The sequence below is a fragment of the Poecilia formosa genome, unplaced genomic scaffold (assembly GCF_000485575.1).
Source record: "Poecilia formosa unplaced genomic scaffold, Poecilia_formosa-5.1.2 Scaffold48, whole genome shotgun sequence".
In the NCBI taxonomy this organism is placed as follows: domain Eukaryota; kingdom Metazoa; phylum Chordata; class Actinopteri; order Cyprinodontiformes; family Poeciliidae; genus Poecilia; species Poecilia formosa.
In genome coordinates this window covers 2,548,711-2,572,026 of record NW_006799987.1, presented here as the reverse complement: position 1 = coordinate 2,572,026, position 23,316 = coordinate 2,548,711, and the positions used below count along the sequence as shown (strand labels likewise).

The 23,316-nt window shown below is 38.9% G+C and overlaps 2 protein-coding genes across 4 annotated transcripts in view; both read left to right on the top strand.

The window, feature by feature from the left end:
- Positions 1 to 11,055, top strand: part of map4k1 (mitogen-activated protein kinase kinase kinase kinase 1) — a 52,871-nt gene extending 41,816 nt beyond the window's left edge. For all 3 annotated transcript variants that reach the window (XM_007552469.2, XM_007552468.2, XM_016671629.1), the window contains exons 15-32: positions 606 to 652; positions 736 to 777; positions 882 to 902; positions 1,590 to 1,635; positions 2,213 to 2,372; positions 2,519 to 2,619; positions 3,135 to 3,176; positions 3,263 to 3,341; positions 4,459 to 4,535; positions 4,612 to 4,672; positions 6,019 to 6,121; positions 6,208 to 6,266; positions 6,379 to 6,467; positions 7,343 to 7,520; positions 7,597 to 7,665; positions 8,924 to 9,016; positions 9,190 to 9,316; positions 10,423 to 11,055. In XM_007552469.2, coding sequence (XP_007552531.1) covers positions 606 to 652; positions 736 to 777; positions 882 to 902; positions 1,590 to 1,635; positions 2,213 to 2,372; positions 2,519 to 2,619; positions 3,135 to 3,176; positions 3,263 to 3,341; positions 4,459 to 4,535; positions 4,612 to 4,672; positions 6,019 to 6,121; positions 6,208 to 6,266; positions 6,379 to 6,467; positions 7,343 to 7,520; positions 7,597 to 7,665; positions 8,924 to 9,016; positions 9,190 to 9,316; positions 10,423 to 10,519 — 1,491 coding nt within the window. In that variant the 3' untranslated portion in view covers positions 10,520 to 11,055. The remainder of the gene's footprint in view (positions 1 to 605; positions 653 to 735; positions 778 to 881; positions 903 to 1,589; positions 1,636 to 2,212; positions 2,373 to 2,518; positions 2,620 to 3,134; positions 3,177 to 3,262; positions 3,342 to 4,458; positions 4,536 to 4,611; positions 4,673 to 6,018; positions 6,122 to 6,207; positions 6,267 to 6,378; positions 6,468 to 7,342; positions 7,521 to 7,596; positions 7,666 to 8,923; positions 9,017 to 9,189; positions 9,317 to 10,422) is intronic.
- A 742-nt stretch (positions 11,056 to 11,797) lies between these two features.
- LOC103138323 (WD repeat-containing protein 20) lies at positions 11,798 to 20,080 on the top strand. The gene is made up of 5 exons (XM_007552467.2): positions 11,798 to 12,745; positions 14,221 to 14,403; positions 14,931 to 16,337; positions 17,139 to 17,727; positions 19,195 to 20,080. The coding sequence occupies exons 1-4, from the start codon at positions 12,356 to 12,358 to the stop codon at positions 17,184 to 17,186; spliced, it is 2,028 nt and encodes a 675-aa protein (XP_007552529.1). The 5' UTR covers positions 11,798 to 12,355; the 3' UTR covers positions 17,187 to 17,727; positions 19,195 to 20,080.
- Positions 20,081 to 23,316: the final 3,236 nt, after the last annotated feature.

The window sequence follows — 23,316 nt, the reverse complement described above, 5'->3', positions numbered from 1 at the left end:
GACATTTTTCCCATTTTTTTAATTAAATAATCTTCAAATGAAACTAGTATTTTAAGCAATTATTGACATAAAATAAGTTTCTGTATCTTTCCAAAAAGAAAGATACAGAAACTTAAAACTTAAAAAATAATTTTTAATTCAAAACTTACTTTTAGTTTTGACTTATTTTAAGTGTTTGCACTAGAATTGAGATAAAAATACTTTGTAAGATTTTGTGTGTTTGCAGTGTGTCAGATCCTTTCTCTTCAGTTTATTTTCAAAATATCTTTAAAATACCTTTCAGAATATTAATGCTACAATAATATGAATCTTGTAAACAAGGCTGGCTAGTTAGTTAGCAGTTCTCTAGCAAATACTGTGGTGTAAATGCATCAGAAAATAGAAAAACCTGAAAAATACAACAGAAACAGAATATAAAGATACTAACAGCACTGGGAGAGGATAAATTAGTTTTGCAAAGTCTATTTCAGGGATAAAAATGGGATTTTTCATTAACTGTCCACTTTAAGTTAATAATTGGGGGAAAATATCAAATTTTTACCTTCATCAGATATTCCAGAAACATTTGATAAGTTTCATATGTTGGGTTTTCTTTGTTTCCACAGTTAACGCCGTCATCAGGATCCACAGGCAGCATCAACAGCCCATCCAGGTAACGAATTAATCCGATTAAATCCCAAATTAAAGCAATTTATCTGCAATAAACTGATTAACGTTTCCCCTTTCGCCTCTCAGGGATCAGGACTCGGATTCGGACGACTACGATGACGTGGACATGTGAGGAAATAAGAAAATTAAAAAATAATAACATGGATCTTGTTTTTTAGCACTACGTTTATTTTGTCTTGTTTTATATTTTCTCTTTCTCTTTGTCCCTTCAGACCGACGATGCAGCCCTCAGGGTGAGACGAACAAACTTTTCTTCATGTCTGTTTTATTGCTGCGTGATGATAGAAAACCTTTGCAATAGAGTATTCCTTTATTTATGAGAATAAAGTCATATTTATGAAAATAGACCAACAGAAAGTCAGAAAATTAAAAAACAAGTTACATTTTAGTCAATAGAGAAAAGTCTCAGTATCCTGCTGTGGATTTTAATTTTATGATAATGTGTTAAAAGGTTAAGATTTTCCTTATGTGTAACTTAACAAGATGCTCAACATTCCTCATTTATATATTTAAATAAGTTCTTATAAAATAACTACTTTTGTCTCATATTATTACAACTTTTTATTATTTCATCTTATTCTGGTAATATTATGACTTTATTGTCTTATTTTGTCTTTTTTCCTGATAATATTCTAACTTTATTCTATTTTTTTTTTAGTTGTCATGTAACAATGAGTTTGGGCCTCTGCCCGTTTCCTCCTTCTCTCTGTGACCTTTAACCTTTTGGTCACCATCCAACGTCCAGCTGGCTGAATATTACATTAACCTGAAGAAGATATTTTAGCCAGCAGTTACTGCGCTCCACCGGTTTTTTACGATGTGGATATTTCACGCTGATGTTGCGATTTATTTCCGATAAATCGTAACGCCTCCGGCTTGTTTCCAAGGCAACTACTGACCCAGCTTTCTCTCTCCGACAGTCTCATAATGCCAGAAGACGAAACTCCTCCTCCGCTTCCTCCAAAGGTGAGAACCGACCCCAACGCCGAAAACGTTTTCTCTGAGCAGAAAAAGAAAGTACACCCCGGGTTTTTGGTGTCAGTAAAAATAAACCTGATCTGGACTTTAAATCTGACCTCTAACGTACAAAAACATCACAATGTTCAGTTTCATTACTGAAGATTCGTTTAAATACGTGAATTTAACAAAATGACCTTTCATGACCTCTGGAAACAGCAGCACAAACGTTTAACACCAGTTTGTTTAAATTTGAAGAAGGTGGGAGGGACAAACTTCACTCATGTGCATGGAGAAACTAAGTACACCCTTGGTGTTTTGATCGAATTTAAGAAAAATCAGAAGCTTAAACTCCTCTGACTCCACCAGCCTTCGTTAGCCTGTTAGCCTGTTAGCTTGTTAGCTCAGGAAGATCAGAAACAGTTGAGCTAGCATGAAGCGCTCTTGAAGGTGAATATCAATAACCAGTAAAAATCTCAGATCATTTATCGTTTTCTCCGTTAAAGCCTTCAGGATCGGTCATTCTGTTACAGGACTTTTCGTCGTTTCTGTCGATCCGTTTTCACAAGTCGCTGTTTTCGTTTAGCCCAAAGCCCGGACCAGCTCGGAGGAGAGCATGGCGTCGGAGGACGACCGGTCGAGGAAACACGGATCCCTGTGTCCCCCTGCGCCCGCCCCGCTCATACGGACCTCCAGCGGGACGCACGTCCGACCCACGCCGCACCCACGGGCGTCACGACACTCAGGTGAGCCGAGCCAATCAGAGAGGAGCAAACATCCGACAGGTGGATGGAGGAATGGAATGGATCTTAGCGTCGGTATGTAAATTTATCTCCAGTTCAGATTTAGTAAAAATTTTTGTTTTTGTGTTTTTTCTGTTTTTGTGATCTAGACCCTCCATCGTTACCGACCCAGATCCAAAACATCCCAGCTGACACGGTTCCTCCAGAACTTCCTCCTAAAGACTTCAGAAGACGGAAACCGATATCAAAGGTAGGAGAGAAGACGAAGTTTTCAGGAAAATAAAAATGAACTTTATAAAAGTTAAATTACCTCCTGAAAAAAGACAAACTGTCTTCTGATCAAACTCAATGGGGAAACGGCAAACATCTGATTTCTGATTTTTAGGTTAATTAAACAATAAGATGTTTATAAAAGCATAAGGTGTCTGCGCATCATTAAAAAGCCTTAAATGTATTCATTTAAAATAAAGATCTTAAAATGTTACAGATCTGTAGGATCATCGGATCGCCTTTGTTCATAGTGTTGTTCTGTCTTAAGTTTCTTTCCTGCCTGCATTAAAAAAGGTCTTAAAAAGTCTTAAATTCGACTTACTGAAACCTGCAGATACGTACGGGAGAAGATTAGAGCCCAAATCACAACTTTAAACTCCAACGAGCCTCGGGTTGCAGACTGCTAATCTAGATTATTAAATATTAGCGATAGATCTGATCGTCTCTCAGTTCATCCCGTCAGATTTGAGTTTTTTCTCCGTCTTTGTTCCTCAGGATCTCCCAGAATGCCCCAGCCCCGTATTGAAGAAACCTCCTGTGAGTTCCTCCTCCATCTGAACTCGTTTCATAAACTTGTTTTAATTTGTTTTAATCTGAATCTCCTTCTCTCTTTCTGTCTTCAGGTCTATTTTAAAAAGATTTTCCATGGCTGCCCTCTGAAAATAAACTGCTCCACAACCTGGGAAAACCCAACGTCCAAAGGTTCCCGAACCGCCGGCTGTTTCACTTCTTCTCTAAACTCTAAATCTCATGTGTCAAACTTAAGGCCCGGGGGCCAAATCCGGCCCATCAGAGCTTTTTATGTGGCCCTTTGACTCCAGAGGCCAAATTACTTCAATCAGTCCCTCCAGTTTTTGTGACTGTGTGATCGCAGAAATTCAAATTCAATTCAACTTTCAAAAAAACTTTACTGATCCCGAAGTAGATAAAAGTAAAAAAATTAAATCTTTTATTTTATCGGACTAATGCCCCGGTCTGAGTGATGCTAACTCCCACCTGCAGGTGGCAGCATTTCTTTTGATCCACTGCTGCCTCAGTTCCTGTCAAGGTGAAGCTCATGATCGATACGGCGAGTAACAGAACCACATTTATCGTCACACAGAAGTGAAAAATGAGCAAAATTTCTTGCATATAGTTTTAAATTAGCGCCAGAGAATCTGAGATTTTGATTGCAAAAAATCACAAATAGATAATTTGATAAAATTAACCCCGAGCTAAGTTGTGAAGTTATATATATATATTTAGACTTACTAATATTTTCTACCTATATTAAAATAGATAACATGACCAAAAGTTATTTCTAATAATAATAATAATAGTAATAATTTATCAAATGTATATAGAGCTTTTTAAGATTCTCAAAGATGCTTTATAAGAGAAAAAAATAATTAAATCTAAATTTGTTCTAATTTTGAGTTTGAAGCTTTTTATCGACACTCAGCATCTGAGGAATGGAAAAAAGAAATGCAGCAAATAGTATTAAAAATCTGTATAATTGTAGAAATAGGAAATTCACTGAATGTATTTTTAAAATAATATATAAATAATGATAAATGGTTATTAAACAAGTACTAATACAATTTTTTTTAATTGAAAACAGTTATGAAATCAAAGATGGACTCTCCAATCTAAACAAATGTTCGACATTATTTAATTTTAATAAGTCCTTACTGAATGCAGACACAGCTTTTTATTTTATTCTACCAGTTTAAAGGGTTTCAGAAATACGTTCTGGCCAACCGGCCCTTTAAGAACATAGGTGGTCTTTATACGTCCCAAAATGTTTACCTTCCTCCTCTTCGTCCTCTTCGTCCTGCAGAGCAGCACCTGATCATGGGGGCCGAGGAGGGGATCTACACCCTGAACCTCAACGGCTCCGAGGCGACCATGGAGCTGGTACGGTCTGCCTTAAACGCCAAACATTTAAACTGGATCAGATGTTTAAACATGGTGTTTGTTTCCTCTCTTCCAGTTATATCCTGGGAAATGCTCCTGGGTTTACACCATTAACAACGTCCTCATGTCTGTGTCAGGTAAATAACAAGCTGGATAATCACAGCTGTTCAATTCAGATCAGTTTGTTATTTATGCAGCAGGAATTCACAACACATGTCAACTCCAGGAATTTTACACAAAAATATCATTTAAATTCAATCAGATAAACTTACTAATGTTTTCTACAACAACTAACAATGTTATTATGGCTTTTTAAGACACTCAACGATACTTTGCAAGAGAAAAAAATAATAATTCTAATTTTGAGTTTGATGCTTTTTAGCGACACTAGGCGTCTGAGGAATGGAAATGAAAAACAGTTTTAAGAAGCAGTGCATTCAGCTCAGTTTGTTCATCAAATTAGTTTATTTTTTTTTTCTTTTTGGAGTTTAAAGTTTTTTTGTTTATTTAAAAGCTCGTCCCTTAATTTTCACCCAACTTATTCGTCGTCATCATCATTATTATGATTAGCAGTATTGATTGTAGTTTTTAGTTAAACCTTTCTTTCCCCCTACTGTAATAAATTGTAAATTAAACGTGAAGCCAATGAATAAAATAATCAACTTAGCATCTCAATCATTCATTTTTCCACAAGGTTTTGCAAACGGAAAGCAAATATTTCAGGGTTTCCAAGCCTAAAATAAACAAAAATGTAGCCCTCCTGACTGGAAAACGAAGTGAAAATCTTATCTGAAATAAAATAAAAAATACAATTTCTAAATTTCCCGGCTGGCCACAACACAGAGGAGAAATTAGTTAAAATAAAATGGTGGGAAACAAACAAACTCCCCATTTAAACAAACTTTCAAACAGAAAATGTTTGATAATCGCTCATTCTGTTGGAAGCGCTTTGCTTCCATCTGGTGGTCAAAGTGTGAACTGCATGCAGTTCATGGACATTAACGTGGGAGAACATTTTAGTAAAGAAAATTAACCCTTAGCTAATAACAATAATAATATTAGCTAAGGGTTAATTTCATATATATACAACTTATTATATATTAAAATAGACAACATGTCACCAAAATATATATTTTATAGAATTTGACACAATTTTTATTTGAGCAAAAGCAGCATCAATAAAGTAATAAACTGTTTTTTCATTCCTAAAGTGTCTGGTGTATCTAATTAGCATCATAGCTACATTTACACTAATGGTGGGTGAAATGTTCCCATTTCTAATCTCTAATTAATTAACAGCAAATACATAAATAATAACATTGTTTGTAGAAATTAAATAAATAAAATCAGCCATTAAGGGGTTAACCATCAAACCTGTAGCCTCAGCTGCAGCTAGCTCCTTTCTGCTGAAATTTGTGGATTTTGTTGAAGGAAAATTCCTCTAAAACTGAAATAAAACTGAATAAAACTGATTGTTTTCCAGGTAAATCGTCGCAGCTTCATTCACACTCACTAAAAGAATTATACGAACAGGCCAGGAAAGACCAGCGGATGGTTCCCTTACCGACTCACAGGCTGTTGTCAAGGTAACGGGGGCTTTGTTTCATCCGCCGTTTCATTTCCCAGCGAAAAGATGGAAGAATTCACCTCGCTAAAACTGTGTTTTGTTTAGAAAATGTCCGGTGACGAGCAAAATACCAGATACCAAGGGCTGCAAGACCTGCGCAGTCGGTGAGCAGGAAAACCCGAGTCACTGAACAGAGATCTGGATTTAATTTTCATTTAATGACGGATTTCTGATGCGTTTCAGATTAAAACTCCAGAGCTGTTTTTGTTTTTCCAGGGGGAAACCTGTTCCTCTGCTGCGCTCTGGACTCCAGCGTGGTTCTGCTGCAGTGGTACGAGCCGATGCACAAGTTCATGCTAATCAAGGTACGAGCATTTAAAAATCAACCACATGACGCGCTAACAAGGGTAAAAATACGACTTTTAGAAAAGTTTTCTTTAAGGTCAGACAAGGACGGCAACTATCAATTATTTTAATAATCTATTATTCTAATGATTAATCGGTTATTTTAATGATTAATTGATTCTTCTGCTGATTAATCATTTATTCTGACGATTAATTGATTTTAAAAAACTGGGTAAAAAAAATGTGGCTCATTCTACAGACTTTTTATTGAACCACTTCACCTTTTTATACAGTATTAGAAATTTAGTCAAATACTTTTTCAAATAGGAAAATAAACATTTTCTAAAACCCAATAAAATAACAATCCTTTAGTGAACACTTGATAATTTGTAGCAAAGGATGCATCAGCAGTTAAAAAATATTAATGTGAAAAGTTCAGCCCTTTTTGTCGACTCAGCATCAATACAGCGTAGAGCTAATCTGTAATTTGATCAATAATTTGATGCTTATTTGGAGATTTTTACAGAATTTGAACCAGGTGAAGCTGAAACTACTACTTGATGAGTTCTGGGTAGAAAATACTTACAGACAGACGTTTTATTTTTCAGCACTGGAAACTGAGGAATGGAAATGAGGAATACAGTAAATATTATTAATAAGCAGTGTAATTATATAGTAGTAGTAAATCCTATTAATGCATGTTGATTATGTGAAAGGCCTACTTGTAAGTCAATTTTGTCTCATTTCAAGTGAAAATTGGCAAAAAAAGATTTTGTTTTCGCAGTGTGACGATTAATCGATCGTAAGCTAGTTGACGATATTTGAATAATCGATTAATCGTGTGAATGTTTCCCAGTGGGGAGGTCTGAGTGAACACTGTCTCCCTGCCTTGCAGCACTTTGACTTCCCGCTGCCCAGCCCCCTGCGGGTGTTTGAGATGGTGGTGCCGCCGCTGCAGGAGTACCCCATGGTGTGCATCGGCGTGTCGCGCAGCTGCAGCCCCAGCACACCGGTCAACGTGGAATACATCAACCTGAACTCCAACACATCCTGGTTCTTCAACTCCGGCATGGGTGAGCCGCCGTTCCCCTCAGGACGTTTCCCAGCAGCCACTGCGTCGAGTCGTTGACGGCGTTTCTGTCCCCACAGAAAAGCCTTGTCCCGACGTCGTCCAGGTCAACCAGCTGGACGGAAACTCGCTGCTGGTGCTCATGGAGCGTAAGTCCCACTGTTACCGTAGCAACACTAACGACATAACAAAAACCGGAATAAATAAAAAAAGTAATTAATGGGGGAAAAACTAGAAGTAACATTATGTAATTATTGGCAATTACTGATGTAATATCCTTCGTTTTTGTTTCTATGAATCTGTTTATTAGTCTTTTTTTACCCACACAACCAGGTTACGTCAATTTACGGCACTCCGTACTGCAGAGCTCTCAAAACGGCAGCAGCAAACATTGGAGTAAAACACCAGTCAGTTAGCTTTCAACAGTAATTAATTATATTTATTGATAATACTGTCATCTGTTTAGTATTCATTACCCAAACTACATATACATAATCACAATTCTTAGACTTTTTTCAATTCTGCACCAAAAAATTAACCAAAGTATAAAAAACCTGAAACAGAATATTTAACTCATAAAAACTAGCAAGCACACTGTAAAAAGTAATTAGACGATTTTCTGATTTTTATTATTGTCCTTTTATTAAATAAATTGGCTTTTTTTAGTTTAAACATAAACAAAAACTCAGCAAATTTTGCAGTCAGCTGTGCATGAAATTAAATTTACTCTCCTGATTCAGTTAAATTTATGGTAAAGGTAGTAAATTTGGTAGAACTTCCCACGGTCTAGTTAAAGTTTCTTGCGTCAACACTCTACGACAAATAAGCAGTCGCCCATCTTGGATTTTAGCTAACCTTGCTCAATATTTTCTTCTTTGTTCCTTTTTTCTTTATTTTATTTTTCCTTTCTTCCTTCATGTTTTAGTTTTTTCTTTTTTGTATTGTCAGGTATTTTCCTTTAATCGTTTTTCCTCAAATGTTTCTATTTTTTTTCTTCTGTTTTACCTGAAATTATTTTTGTTTTATTATTTTTTTATTTTTCTTTCTTGTCCTTTTTTGCTTTATTTTCTTTTCTGTATTTATTCAGTTTTTTATTTAATCAGTTTTTCCTCTGTTTTTCTATTTTTTATTCTTTTTTCTATTTTTAATTTAGATTTTTTTCTTTAATTTTTGCTTCACTTTTTCTTATTTTTTTATAATTTTTCCTTTTTCTCTTCTTTTTTTCTTTATATTTTTTATTTTCTATATTTTTCTTTTCTACTTTATAATTTTTTCAGTTGTTTTTCATTCTTTTTTACTCTCTTTTTTCTCTTTTCATTTATTTTCTCACTCTTTTGTCTGAACACTGGTGGGTGGATCCTCCGTTTGCCGCCTCTGTAGCGCTTAAACTCCTGTTTTTTCCTGCAGGGTCGGTTCAAGTCGTCAACCTGGAAGGAGAGCTGAAGACGAACCGACATCCACCTCAGGAAACCATTTTCTCTCATGACGTTGAATCTATAGGTGAGAAAAACCATCAATCGGCTGATAAATACTGATCAACTGAATGATCGACTGTTATTATTCTCACTGAATGGCCGAAATACGTCCTGTTAGTCCCATGCAGGTGTTCTAAACTCCTTCATTATGAGTGATTATAATTATCAAGCATATTAAAAGCACATTTTTGTCTGCAGTGTATTTTGAAGACACACTTTTGGCTGTTTGGCGTCACGGCTGGCAGAGGAGAACGAAAAGTTTCACTGAGGTTCTGGACGAAATGACGGATCACAGGAAGATCTACAGGATGGTGAAGTCAGACAGGTAGGCTGCTCACCTGCTGCTCTCTCAAGTTATAGAGTCACTGAGGGACGGCGGACATGTTGGTTTCTGTTTATGTCAATGATTGTCTAGTTTTCGTTTTTGATAAATTTGCAGAAAGTTCATTTCTGGGTTTTTCTGTCAAGACTCTGAGTGTTCATTCATGGGAAATAATTTGAGCTTTTTTTTACTTTAGCTAAATTTAAAGGGCTCTGAAAACTTTCTGAAACCGCTGAGCATTTTTATAATAACTGAAGGTGACATAGTAACTCGGTTGTGCTATAAAGTGACTCTGTTTGCCTGGAAACATAATATCTCCCCTTCAAAGAACATTTCATCTGTTTCTTCAATTATTTTTTTTCAATATTGTTCTCATTCAATATTAAATATTTATTGACGAGAAAGAAACACAAGATATTTTAGGGTGTCTTCATATTTTAAGTTCAGCTTTCATATTAGTGCTTGAATCGTTGAAAATTGTGTTTTTGGGGTTTGGAAAGTTTTTGAATTCTGTATAAAGTCCTTGAAAGTTCCTGATATTCAAACTGCTCAGTTTTGTAATAAAGTGCAAATCTAATGTTTGATTAAAAGCCTAAATTTGGATAAAATTACTCGGTTCAAACCAGATATTTTCATCCACCTAATAAAGAGACTTTTTTTCTCACCGTCTGAAGTTAAATCAGAATAAACTTTTCTTATTTTAGGACAATTAGAATCATAAAAATTATTTCTATTTGCTAAATGCCAGAAAATTTAGCAAGAACTCTTTTTTTCTTTGTTTTTTTTTGTGACTTTTTCTGTATTTTGTTTCTTTGTTCTTGAAATGAAGGTTGTCTTCCATTCCACATGGTTAGCAACATTATTGAAAGTGGCATTTCAGAATATATATGTATATATATTGTTATATTTTAATTTACCCAGAATACTTTCACAAGACTGTTAATAATAAATTATATCATATGACAGTGAGTTGAAACTGTGTTTTTTAGATCATTTTTGTTGTTTTTATCTGCAGAGTTTGAAAACGCACCTTGGAAAGTGTTTGAATTTTGTGGAATGAGGCGTGTTAATTAGTTTTAGTTAGTTAAATCTTTTGTTTTGTCCTGCAGGATGGTGGTGCTGGAGACGCGTCAGGTCGAGGACCAGCTCGGACTCTCCAACCTTTATCTTCTGGAAGTCGCTGAGAACTACGTCCTGCTGCCCTGACCCTCCGCCGCAGCGACTTCCTGTTTCCCAGAAATCACCTGGAAATAAAAAACAGACAAAAAACAGCAGGCAGAACATTTGTTGAACATTTGCTGCGACTGTCCCAGTATCTTATCTTGAGGCAGAGGAGGAAGTGACGACACGAGGAGATTGTTTGCAGCTCTTCTCCCTCGGTCAGAGGGAGCCTGCTCTTTATTTATGCTCTTTTCCACTCTGAGACGCCAGAGTACTGAGAAAACCCTGAAACCGAGTGAAGGAAGGTCCCACTGCAGCCTCCTTCCTGCACAGTGTTATTGATCACAGCCTGCAGGGACTGACAAAATGGCTTCCATACGTTTCCACAAACAAGCTGCTGTGCTGCGTTGTGTGACCTGAGCTTGTGTGTCAGTGTTGCATCGTGTGTGTGTGTTACTGCCGTTACACTCTAATAAACGTAAATAACACAACATGAGGCTGCCTGGGTGTCATTTCAAGGGATGGGAGAGGAGCTGTATGGAGCTAAATTGGGGCCACAAATTTTGTTTAAAAAAAAAAAATCTGAATAAAAACTTTAAATCTGAAGAGTAGTTTTGAACTTTTATAAGTTTCAATTTTTTTTAGTTTCAAATCTTTTTTCCAGTTTAAAAACTCTTCTCTTTAAAACATTTTTTGGTTTCTAAACATTCTCCAATTTAGCTCCACATTGCAGGAATTGATAATATTCTCAAAAAATTTTTTACTCTAAAGTTTAGATTTTTTCTGGCAAATTTTCAAGTTTTGAAACTCAGAAATTGCAGATTTTTTTCTAGAAAACCTAAAACCTGAGATTAATTGAAAATTCTGGCATTTGTTTTTTACATATCAAACGAAGAAATTTCCACGTTTTTTTCTCAATGTTTTTTGAGAGTAACAAAATAAAATTGAGAGTTTTTTCTGGTAAAATTTTAGACTGTTGGATCTCACAAATTTCAGAGGTTTTGCAGAAATTTTTGGAGATTAATCTCAAAATTTCCGAGTTTTGTCCAGCAAATTTTCAACCTCTGCAACTCAGAAATTTCTGAGTTTTCTAGAAAATTTCTAAGTTTAATCTAAAAAAAAAAAAAATCTAAAAGAAATCTGATTAATTTTTTTATCTGGCAAATTTTGGACTTTTCAAACTCAGAAAGGTCCAAGTTTTTTTTTCCTCAAAATTTTATGAGATTAATCTCAAAATGTAAAAAAAAAAAAAAAAGATTTCTAGCAAATTTTTCACTTTTCAAACTCAGAAATTTCCAGGTTTTTTTTTCTCAAATTATTATTTTCTGGCAAATTTTGGACTTTTCATATGTTCGCTTCACTAGAAAATTTGAGACTTTTTGACGGAAGTTTACTCTTTTTTTCTATCAACATCCCTAATGCGCCGTGGTTTTTGTCTATTTGTTTTTGTCTATTTGTGTTTTAATTGGACCGCGGGTTTCCCAGCTGGTCCGGTTCGGTGCCACTGGGTGACCCAGCCCGGATGTCTTGTCTCTATCCGCCCTCCCTCGGACCACCGACGCAGTGCCAGGCCCGACCAGCAGCAGCAGACGCACCGCTCCTCACGCACTCCACGCACACTGGAAGCCAGCGGGAGGATGCTGCTGCTCGCACCGGCTCAGAGAAGCTTCCTCCGCGGGGTTCGGCTGCAGGCGGCGGCGGCGCGGCTGTAGGATGCACCGGACCGGACCGGGTGTGCCGGAGCGGGCCTGGCTGAGCTCGGCTGCTGCTCTCCTCCATCACCATCAGTCCTGATTCGGTTATTTTATTTTTTACTCCCATCGCAGTGTTTTTATTTCCAGGTCAGAACCAGTGTTTCCTGTGCGGTCGTTTGCACTGAAAATGGCCGGAGATGGCGGCGCTCTGAAGGATATCAATGAGATTAAATCCCAGTTCCGGACCAGAGAGGGCTTCTACAAGCTGCTCACCCTCTCCGACTCGCAGCAGCGGGGCGGCCTGCCGCGGGGCCCGACCGCCGGAGCCACGCTGGGGCCCGGCGCAGGACCCGGACCGATCCCCGGCGCAGGGGTCGGGCTGCTGCAGGGGCCCGGGGCCGCCGCAGCCTCGTCCTCCTCCAATGCGGCGGCCAACTCCTCCCCGGCGGGCTTCCTGCCGCCTGTCCGGGTCTCCATGGTGAAGCTGCAGCCCGAAGACCCGAGCGAGGAGTCGGAGCGAGTGTGCTTCAACATCGGCAGGGAGCTGTATTTCTACACCTACACCAACATCAAGAAGGTGAGCCTCCGGGGCGCCGCTTTAGCCCAGCCTGCTAACCTGCTGGCCGCCGAGTTTCAGCCGGTTTTCATCGCGGGGCCTCCTGGATGAGGGGCGGCCAAAATGGATGCAGAGTCCGAGGAATCTGCAGGAGGGCCCCGGTGATGCTGGAGGAGCAGGAAGCCAGCATCCAGCTGAAATACTCCACGCAAACTCACTCACTGGCTGCGTTTAAAATGAACCGTAACAACCATAACAGAACATAGAAAATTTTAATTTCTTAATGGAAACAAGAAAATTTAGGAAAAACTCCTGAAGGCTTTTGCGCTGTAGGATGAGGTGGTTATTTCGGCGGTATTGATTTACATCCATATATCTTTGTATTTTGGAAAACTGTAACGGAAACACTTTTAGCGTGACACAAGTCACATGGGATCTTACTACTGGCGGAAACGACAAAGAAGACGACAGGAAGCAGCAGGAGGATGATGGTTTGTTTTTGCAGCTGGCTCCACCAGAGCTCTCACAAACTGCGTGTCCATTAACTCTAAAATTGAGCAAATTTATTGAAGAAAATTTATTTGCTAAATTGAAACAGCCATTTAAAAACAAAACTTGTTTTTTGATTAAAAGCTATTAATGCTTTTAATGAGGTGGTTTTTCAGCCGTTTTGGAATAGACTTATTTTGCAAAAGTGCAATAGAAACATTTTTTCGCAGGAGATAAATCCATAATTCAGCCATGACCCTCATCATGTATCAGCCAATCAGAGGAGACCTCGATGTTTATTCGGGTGTGGAAGCGACAAGCTCCGCCTACTTGGGAGCAGCTCGGTATGCTGCGTTTTGAAGAAACAAACTATCATCGTCCTACCATCGTCCTACTTCCTGTCTTCTTCTTCCTGTCTTCTTCTTCGTCATTTCTGCCAGTGGTAACATCCAGCTGTTGAAAGTATTTCTGCTGCAGTTTTGTAAAATACATCTATTTTTATAAGGCAGAAAAATCACCTCATCCTTAGACCTGTTATGATAACATGGCTACTGGATGACAAATTGTCCCAGAAGTTATTGCAATAAATGATAATATTGTTATTTTGAGACCATTTTCACGTAATATAATGATAATAATGCAAGAACACATTCTCATTGACCAATAAAAAATTTTAAGTGAACATTGAACACTGGAACTAGAAGACATTTTAAATATCTAAAATAAACAAAACAACAGAAATGGCAAATAGAAGGAATTATGAAGTCTCTGTAAAATAAGGGTTAGTTGAGTCCAAAGCAGAAGACTGAAGATTTTTATCATCCAGTTTTTGGTAGGAAGAGGAAAACGATTAGTCATGCAAATTAAAATTATTGAGATTGTTTTTATTTATCATGTGATTGATTTATTAATTACTGCACCAGGTCTACTGGTACAGGATTATTTCCTAGTGGCTCTGCAGCTGTTGTGGCCAGGAGTCTCTCCTCAGTGACCTTTCTGCCCTGCAGGCCGTGGACCTCAGTAAACCCATAGACAAGAGGATCTACAAGGGGACCCAGCCGACGTGTCACGACTTCAACCAGTACTCGGCCACGGCGGAGAGCGTGGCGCTCATCGTGGGCTTCTCCGCCGGCCAGGTCCAGTACCTCGACCCCATCAAGAAGGAAACCAGTAAGCTCTTCAACGAGGAGGTACGACTTCTGTCGCATTGATTCAGTTTTAGGGGAAATCTAGTTCGTCTAATAGATTTCTAGTTTATGCTTCTTCTTCAGACCAGCGACTTACAGATCAAGGTCAAAATTCCCTTTAACACTCTGTACTGCAAAAACACAAAATCTGACCAAGTAGTTTTGGTCTAATTTCTAGTGCAAATAGTAACTTAAAGTAACATTTCAGCATGAAATATGAGCTTGTTTTAAGTTAATAATTCCTTAATTAAAAGCCAAAAGCTACTTGTTCCATTGGCTGATTATTTCACTTATAACATGACATTTTTCCCATGTCATAAGTGAAATAATCAGCCAGTAAAACTAAAACTTTTGCTGGATGACACTTCATGACATTTACAGACTCCTTCCTGTTCATTACAGTGCCACATCTTATGCGTAAAGGATTCCCAAAAACATTTATGAAATAACTGTTACATACTTTTCACTCTTTAATTTGTGTGTATTTTCATAACAAACAAACTTTGTGTTATTTCCTTCGTGTCTTCCAGAGGCTGATCGATAAATCCAAGGTGACGTGCCTAAAATGGCTGCCCAAGTCGGAGAACCTGTTCCTGGCCTCCCACGCCAGCGGTCACCTCTACCTGTACAACGTGGATCATCCGTGTGGAACCACCGCTCCGCAGTACTCGCTGCTGCGGCAGGGCGAGGGCTTCGCTGTTTACGCCTGCAAGAGCAAGACGCCGCGCAACCCCCTGCTGCGGTGGGCCGTGGGCGAGGGCGGCCTGAACGAGTTCGCCTTCTCGCCGGACGGCGTCCACGTGGCGTGCGTGGGTCAGGACGGCTGCCTGCGCGTTTTCCACTTCGACTCGATGGAGCTGCAGGGCGTGATGAAGAGCTACTTCGGCGGGCTGCTCTGTGTTTCCTGGAGCCCCGACGGGAAGTACCTGGCCACCGGCGGCGAGGACGACCTGGTGACCGTCTGGTCGTTCGCCGAGAGCCGGGTGGTGGCGCGCGGCCACGGCCACAAGTCATGGGTCAACGTGGTGGCGTTCGACCCCTTCACCACTTCGCTAGAAGACGACGAGCCGATGGAGCTCAGCGGCAGCGAGGAAGACCTCCATCAGGGGGCGCAGAATAACTCCACGCACTTCGGCCGGGTGCGGACGAGCAGCACGCTGTCGCGGCTCTCGCGGCACAGCTCGAAAGGCGGCGGCTCGCCGTCCGTCACGTACCGGTTCGGCTCGGTGGGTCAGGACACGCAGTTCTGTTTGTGGGACCTGACGGACGACGTCCTGTACCCCCGCCTGCCCCTGTCCCGCGCCTTCACCAACACCTTCGGCCCTTCGCTGCCCAACTCTGGCAGCGGCGGGGTCAACAGCAGCTCTGGCGGCGGCGGGATCGGAGGCGTGGAGGGGCACCATCACCCGCCGGGCGCCAACACCGGCAGCGCCAACCCGCCGACGCTTCCCCTGCCGCTGCCCCGCTCCCTGTCCCGCTCCAACTCCCTGCCCCACCCGGCGGTGGCGAATGCCTCCAAGGGTCCGGGCGCCTCCGAGGGCGGCGGCGGTGGCGGCGGAGGAGGGGGCAGCGGCGGCGGGGGCAACAGCGCCCCCTTCAGCATCGGCCGCTTCGCCACGTTGTCCCTACAGGAGCGCAAGTCGGACAAGTCCGGGAGCGGCGGCGTGGAGAAGGAGCACAAGCGCTACCACAGCCTGGGCAACATCAGCAAGAGCAACGACAAGATCAACGTCGCCCCCCGCAGCAACCGGCTGGACGGCGCCAAGGTGCTGGGCACCACGCTCTGCCCCCGCATGCACGAAGTACCGCTGCTGGAGCCGCTGGTCTGCAAGAAGATCGCACACGAGAGGCTGACCGTCCTGGTGTTCATGGACGACTGCATCATCACGGCCTGCCAGGAGGGCCTGATCTGCACCTGGGCGCGGCCGGGGAAGGCGGTACGTCTGCACCAAGGCGTCACGACCAAACACTGCAACCAAACAGGCCAACAGTTGAAGGTTCCTGCTGATCTGTGATGTTAATCTGAACATGTTCCCTTGAGGAATGGAGATTATGACAGAGCATTAGAGCCGCTTTAGATAAAAACTGGAGTAAATTCACATCAAAAAAACTCAAAAATTTTCTAGAAAAAACTTGGAAGTTTCTGAGCTTCAGAAGTAGAAAAAGTTGCTAGAAAAAAATGAAATTTTGAGGTTCAATTTTTATAGAAGAAAACAAGTAAAACACTTTCAACTTTTGAAACTCAAACATTTCTTAGATTAAGTTCAAAATGTACATTTTTTAAGAGATTTTTCACTTTTCAAACTTAGATATTTCCTTGTTTTTCTCAAAAATTTATGAGATCTCAAATTAATTTTTTTTTTCAAGCAAATTTTCAACTTTTCCATCTCAGAAATTTTTATGATTTTTCTAGAAAATTTTTAATAATCTCAAAATTTCTTATTTTTTTTCTACTAACATTTTTAAGTCTTTTCAAATTTCTGTTTTTTTTTTGTTGTTGTTCAAAAAGTTTCTGGGATTAATCTCAATTTTTTTTTTCTAGCAAATTTTTGACTTTTCCAACTCTTTTTTTGTAGCCACTTTTACTAGAAATGTTTTGACTTTTATATTTCAAAGTGTTTTCTATAAGATGTCTGGTTTGATGGCAGGAACCTGCTGCAGTTTAACAAGGAATTAAAGAAGAAGAATAAAACGTTTAGACCTTTATTTACGTCTGATTCCGGTTTTTTCTCTTTCAGAACCTGACAGCACAGAACGGGAACTCTCCGAGTGGAACGGTGGTATAGCTGGAGGAGAAGCTTTGCACTCATCCCTCCTCCTCTTCTGTTTGACGCCTCCTTCCTCTTCTTAAACCTCCTTTTGGGGCCAACGACCAGAACCAAACCCTCGGCGTCTCTAATCGCTGAAACTCTGACCCTGACTCCTGGACTTTCTCTGAAAAAAATCTCATATTTATTTCCGTTTTATGCAATACGTACAAGTCGGTATTAGAGAAACGGGGTTATGCAGAATAGTTTTGAGCTGCTAGTGTCTTACCTGCAGCAGACGGGAGTCAGAGAGATTTCAGGTGAAACTCTGAGAACAGGAACCATCTAGGAATTATGACTGAAATCCTTTAAATGCTTAAATTTATGTTTTAAATATGCTTAAAACTTAAATTTTTTACTTTAAGTTGGATCTGTAGAAGTCTGCAACCTTTCAGACGTAAAGTTTTATTTGAAGTTTTATCCCTGGAGGAAGCCGTTTGTTATTACCAAGTATGCAGAGAACATCTTCCACATGAGATTTCCCCTGACTGTCCAAACACCTGACTGCTGCGTACTGCAGGTTAGATACTGACTGCTAACACAGACACCAGAAAAAGAAAGTGCACCCTCTATAACTATTTAAATCCAACCTCAGGAGGGGAGAAACACATCAGGTTCAACACTGTCATTATTTATTACACAAAGACGAATCCTAAATATACAATCTGTGTGGTGAAAAAGTAAGTACACCCTTTATATACGGGGGTTTCAGCCTGGTGCTGCTAATCAAATGCAGATAAGCGATGCAGGAGTGGAAAACATTTTAATCAGCTTGTAAGGTCACTTCAAATTCAAATCCCACAACACACAGAAACCCCAAATCTCCAACTCAACCCCTACAGGCTGCAGTTGGCATGCTTAAAGGTCAAAGTTCATGACTGGATGGCTCTAGAGTCGCTTGTTCCTGAAAAGAAATGGCAGAATGAGTCAAGTTTCCCAAACTGCATCTGACTCAACCAGAAGATTTCTGGGATAACGACTTCGGTCAAATGTAGGGCTGAAACGATTAATCAGATTCATGGTGATTAATCAACGTTTGAAATAAACTAACATTAGTAATCGATTAATCATTAACTGAAGTATACAGTATACTGCTAAAAAGCTATTTACCTAAAGAACAACACTGAGAGTATTAAATAAGTCAAAACTGTACAATAAGTAAAAGCATTTTGGATTTAAGATGAAGACAAAAGATATTTTTCTGTAAATCTTTTCTACCCAGAACTCCTCAAATCATTTTTCAGCTTCAACATTGTTCAAATTCTTTAAGACAAACAAAAAAAGATCTCATATTAATCATCATTTGCGATCCAATTATTAATCCGTTAATCCAAAAAATATAGAACTGATTTTTTTCAAGAGTATTTTTTTAGCTGCATGTTCATCCTTTCCTAAAAATAATAATTTAAAGAATTCTGCTTTTGGATCTTAGGCTTCAAAATGTTTATTTTCTTATTTGCATTTTAATGTATTTCTGATATTGTATAAAATAATCTTTGGTGGTTCATAAAAAATCTGCAGAATGTTCCAATTTTTTTTAATCTAATTAATCGTTGAAATAATTGTTTTTTAAAAATAATTGTAATTTTCATCTGAAGTTAAATTGAATAATGCTGAATATGAAGCACAGTGGAGGAGGAGTAATGCTCTGGGCTGCAGTTCTGCTGAAACAAATCTCAAAGTTTCTCCACTGAGATCAGATGAAGTTAGGTCAAGGGGTGTACTTAGTTTTTCCATACAGTTTTTCTGTTTCAGTTTGCTCTCTGTCGAAGTTCGGATGTTCTCCCGGTGCAGCTGAGCGTTCTCTCTAGGAACTCCGGCTTCCACAAAGAAAACAAAACTCTGGAGAGTTAAAAGAGGGTGTACTTTCTTTTTTCTTCATGTTTTTGATGAGAAACAGTTAAAAAGTGAGTTTGGGATCATTTTTTTCTGGGTTTTTATATTTTGCTCCTCCATCTTTGTTTCTCATTGAGTGTTTCTCGTTTAGGTTGAGCTGGATTTAAATGCTGCAGCGTTCAGGACGAATTCTCCGCCTTCTTTCTGCTCCTCTTCCTCAGCAAAGCCTCGGCTTCATCATGCAACAGAGCCACGGTCGTTTCCTTTATTTATTTTTGCCACAGGACTGCGTAGTAATTTATACTGTAAATATTAAAAGCTCTATAAACGCAAACGGGAGAGAATGACTCTGCAGCGACGGAGGAGAAAAAAACAAGATTATTAATATATGAAGAAGCTTCTATTGTACATAAAGTGACTGTCTGCTGTTTAGGGAGCCTGGAAATGTCACTGTGTTTTTATTTGGTGTTTTTGTCGGAGCGGTCCGGGTTCATCCTGCACGCACACACACACACACAGACACACACACACACACGAGCCCGTCACGGTGTAGCATCACTGTCACCTGATCTGCCTCTTGCAACATTTTGCACATCCAATAAATCCACAGTGCACAGCTGCGAGCGTTGGGGGGAATCGTTGCTTTGAAGAAGGAAAAAGAAACCTGGAAATCTGAATCACTTCTGTTTGAATTTAAAATGCAGTTTAGAAGCCTTAAAGGGAGCCGGCCAGAGACATAAGCAAAATATGCCGCAGCTTAGCGGCTCCACATTGAAAAAACACAAAATATTTCCAACTATCTTTGGTGTAGTTTCTAGTACAAATATCTTAAATAAGACAAAACTTACAAGTAACTTTTCAGCAACATATAGTAGTAAGTTATTATTTGAAGTTGCAGAATGTAACTTCTATGTTAAAAATGTTTTGATTTTTATATTTTTGTTGATGTTTTCTCTATGTCAGTTTAGGAGACATAATTTGTGAAAAAATAAATAAATAAAAAATCAAGCTCCTCTTCCTTCTCCCAGTGCTTACTAGAAACAACCAATCAGAGACAGAAGGCGGGTCTTAGCGCTGTCAGTCATGCTTGTGTGCATCTCTGCTACCCTGAGCTAGCAGATTGTGTTGTCAATGCTAATGCTACTTAGCAAAGCCACTGATGACAGCAGATAAATAGTTTTCCTGTAATGGTAAGTTGTTTCTCTGCTGATAGCACATTTAGCAATGAGTACATGAGGTTGATTGACAGCGCTAAGCTCCTCCTGGCTCTAATTGGTTGTTTTTGATGGTTTTCTTCAGAGGCCAATAGCATCTCAGGGAAGAGGTGAAGGAGGTCGACCTTTTCACAGATCATCTGTCTGATAACCTGTTACAACATGGTGACAGTTTTAGCAAATATCTAAAAAATATTTAACTTTTATAAAAGTTACACACTGCAGCTTTAATATTGATGACAATATTAAAGTTTATTGTTGAGAAAGCAAAATAAATTAAAAAAATAAATCGCAGTAAACTAATTTATGTACTTTTAATTTAGTGAATTTTGTGAACCTCCAGCAGTTTCAATTTTCCAGTTTTGGCCCGAAGAGTTTGGAGACAAAGACATAACATGGGAAACATGTATGGAGGTATTTTTGGTCCAAAAGTATTTTGACAATTAAAGTCTAGTATTTAAGAACTTGGACAGCCGTAACTGCTGCTTTGTTTTTGTGAAAGACTGAAAAAAATCTACAGTTACAAAACTTACATTGGATGTTTTTTCTCTGCAACTTCAACTTCTCAGTAACAAGGCACAAATAATTTTGCACCAAAAATTCTTCCATAGGTAAAATATTGCTGAAACAGTATTATGGGATTGTTGACCTAAAACAAGCTCCTATTTGCTGAAAAGCTACTTGTAAGTTAGCTTTGTCTTACTTCTAGTGTAGGAAGATGTTTACTGTAAAAACTAGGAACAATATCCTTGGTAAGGTTTTGTGTTATTGCCGTGTTTGGCCACCAGGGGACAACCAGGAGCACTTGAATCAGGGTTCCCATAGGAACTCTGGAAAACTCTGGAATTTGATTCCGGTATTTTCCAGGTTTGGATAAATTTGGGAAAATAAAACAGGAATTTGCAGATATATTTATATTTTCAGACTTTTATTCCTTTAAATCCCTCTTTCTCCTCCTTTCGCCTTTCCTCCGTCCGTCCCTCCTTTATGTCTTCCCTCATTTCATTTCTTCTCTTTTTTCTTCTTTCCTCCATCCTTTCCTCCATTCCTTGTTTCCTTTTGTCCTTCCTTCCTTTCCTTGGTGTCGTTATGCAACAGATAAAGTCACAAAGCAGGAAATGGATCAGAGTCAAAGATTTGTGTAGAATTTAAAAGAAGCCCAGATATTATCAGTCACTTTAAATATAATAAATCTTTTTTTTTTTAGTTATAAAATGTAAAATATCTATTTAAACATTCAAAGAAAATGAATCATCAGGTTGAAAGTTTAATATTATTTTAAATTATGATTAAATGCACCAGATTTGAAGTTTCTGCTGCTTGTGTCTGAGCTGGAGTCACATTTAGTGAAAAACTAAACAAATCTTTTAGTTTCACTTTTTCCGCTTGTACATAGAAAAACAAACATGAACATTAAGTTCTGGAAAATTAAGTTGTCCCCTTCTAAAGCTGATTCATGTGAAGTGTTAGTTATTTATCAGACATGTTTAGTCCCACCGTATTACAGCTCATGTTAAACAATCAAGCAGACATTGCAGAGATCTGTGTTCACACAGCAGGCAGATAAACACAAATCAGATGTTTTTCACAGCAGTCCGAACAGCCAGTTCTACGACGGTGTATTAGGGCCGTATTAAACCTAAAAAAGGAGTAAATTTCTGCAAACATTTTGAGGAAAAAACAAAAAACTTTCTGATCTCCAAAAATTGAAAATGTTCCAGAAAAAAACTCAGACATTTTTGAGAAAGACCTTGAAAGTTTTTAAGTTTGAAAACTTGAAAATTTGCTTGGAAAAAATCTTGGAAATTTCTGAATTTGAAAAAAAAAAAAAAATTCTAGAAAAAAATGCAGAAATTTTTAGATTAACTTCAGAAATTGTCTTGGAAAAATTTGAAAATTTCAAAATTAGAAAAATTTTAAATTTCTAAAAAAATCTGAAATTTTGAGATTTAGCTCAGAAACTTTTGAGAAAAAAAACTGAAATTTCTAACATGGTGAAAATACGATTTTAAAAAACGAACTCCCCCTTTTTTCTCTATGGCAGCCTAAATAAACCAAATTATTGCTGTTTATTTTTGTTTTACTGTGTAACTTTACAAACGGCAGCCCACAAAACGCCCGGATTCCTGGGTTAGTTTGTGATTCAGGGTTAATTTGTACGTTTCTCATGTTTGTTGTCAAAGCTTGTCCTCCGAGCTCGGCTTAGAACTGGATCGTGGTTCTGGAGTGAGTTTCAAATCAACACCTTTTCACATCATTGAAGGCAAACGGCATCCGTCTGGGTTTCTGCTACCTGTGCAGTTTTTCTCTTAAAACACTCTGATCACAAACACTGTCAGAATAAACTGGATTATCTCATCTCCCTGCGGTTTCATCTCTTTCTTGGTTCTCAATAGTTTATCCAATTAAAAAATACTTCATTTATTCCAAAGGAGAAAATACGTTGTTGTTTTTTTTTTATTCGTACCATCTATCTTTAAAGTAGCGGTAAGTAACATTTACAAATAGTTTTTTTTTTTATATGTATTTTCCCTTTGGGATCAATAAAGTATTTTTGAATTTAAATTAATAAAAAAAATTTTTGCAAACGTTTCATACTCTTAGCGCTGTCAATTAATCTCATGTACTCGCTGCTCAGCATGCTAATATCAGAGAAACAATTTACCGTTCCAGAAAAACTGTTTATCTGCAGTCGTGTGGCCATGCTAACTAGCCTGCTAAGGCTAGTTAGCATGGCTTCATTCTCTCTTGTGTATCTCTTTAGGCGGCTGGCCAAGGCTTGGAGCCTTTGTTTGGCAGTTTCGAGTGCTTCAGAAACTGCCAAACAAGAAGTACAGCATCTGGCTGTACTTCTTGGGTACTGATCTTTTCATTGCACCCCTTAGGAGCTCTGACAGTTGGCTCACTTCCCTCCTTGTTATCTTGATCTTAGCCTCTAACCGTCTTTTCCATGGTGGATATTGGGTGTCATGGTTGCTCTTATAGCCAAGCATCTCAAGGATCACTGATGCTGAGTTGTATATCAGCTCATTGGTTTCTGTTATGGTGTTGGTAGGGAT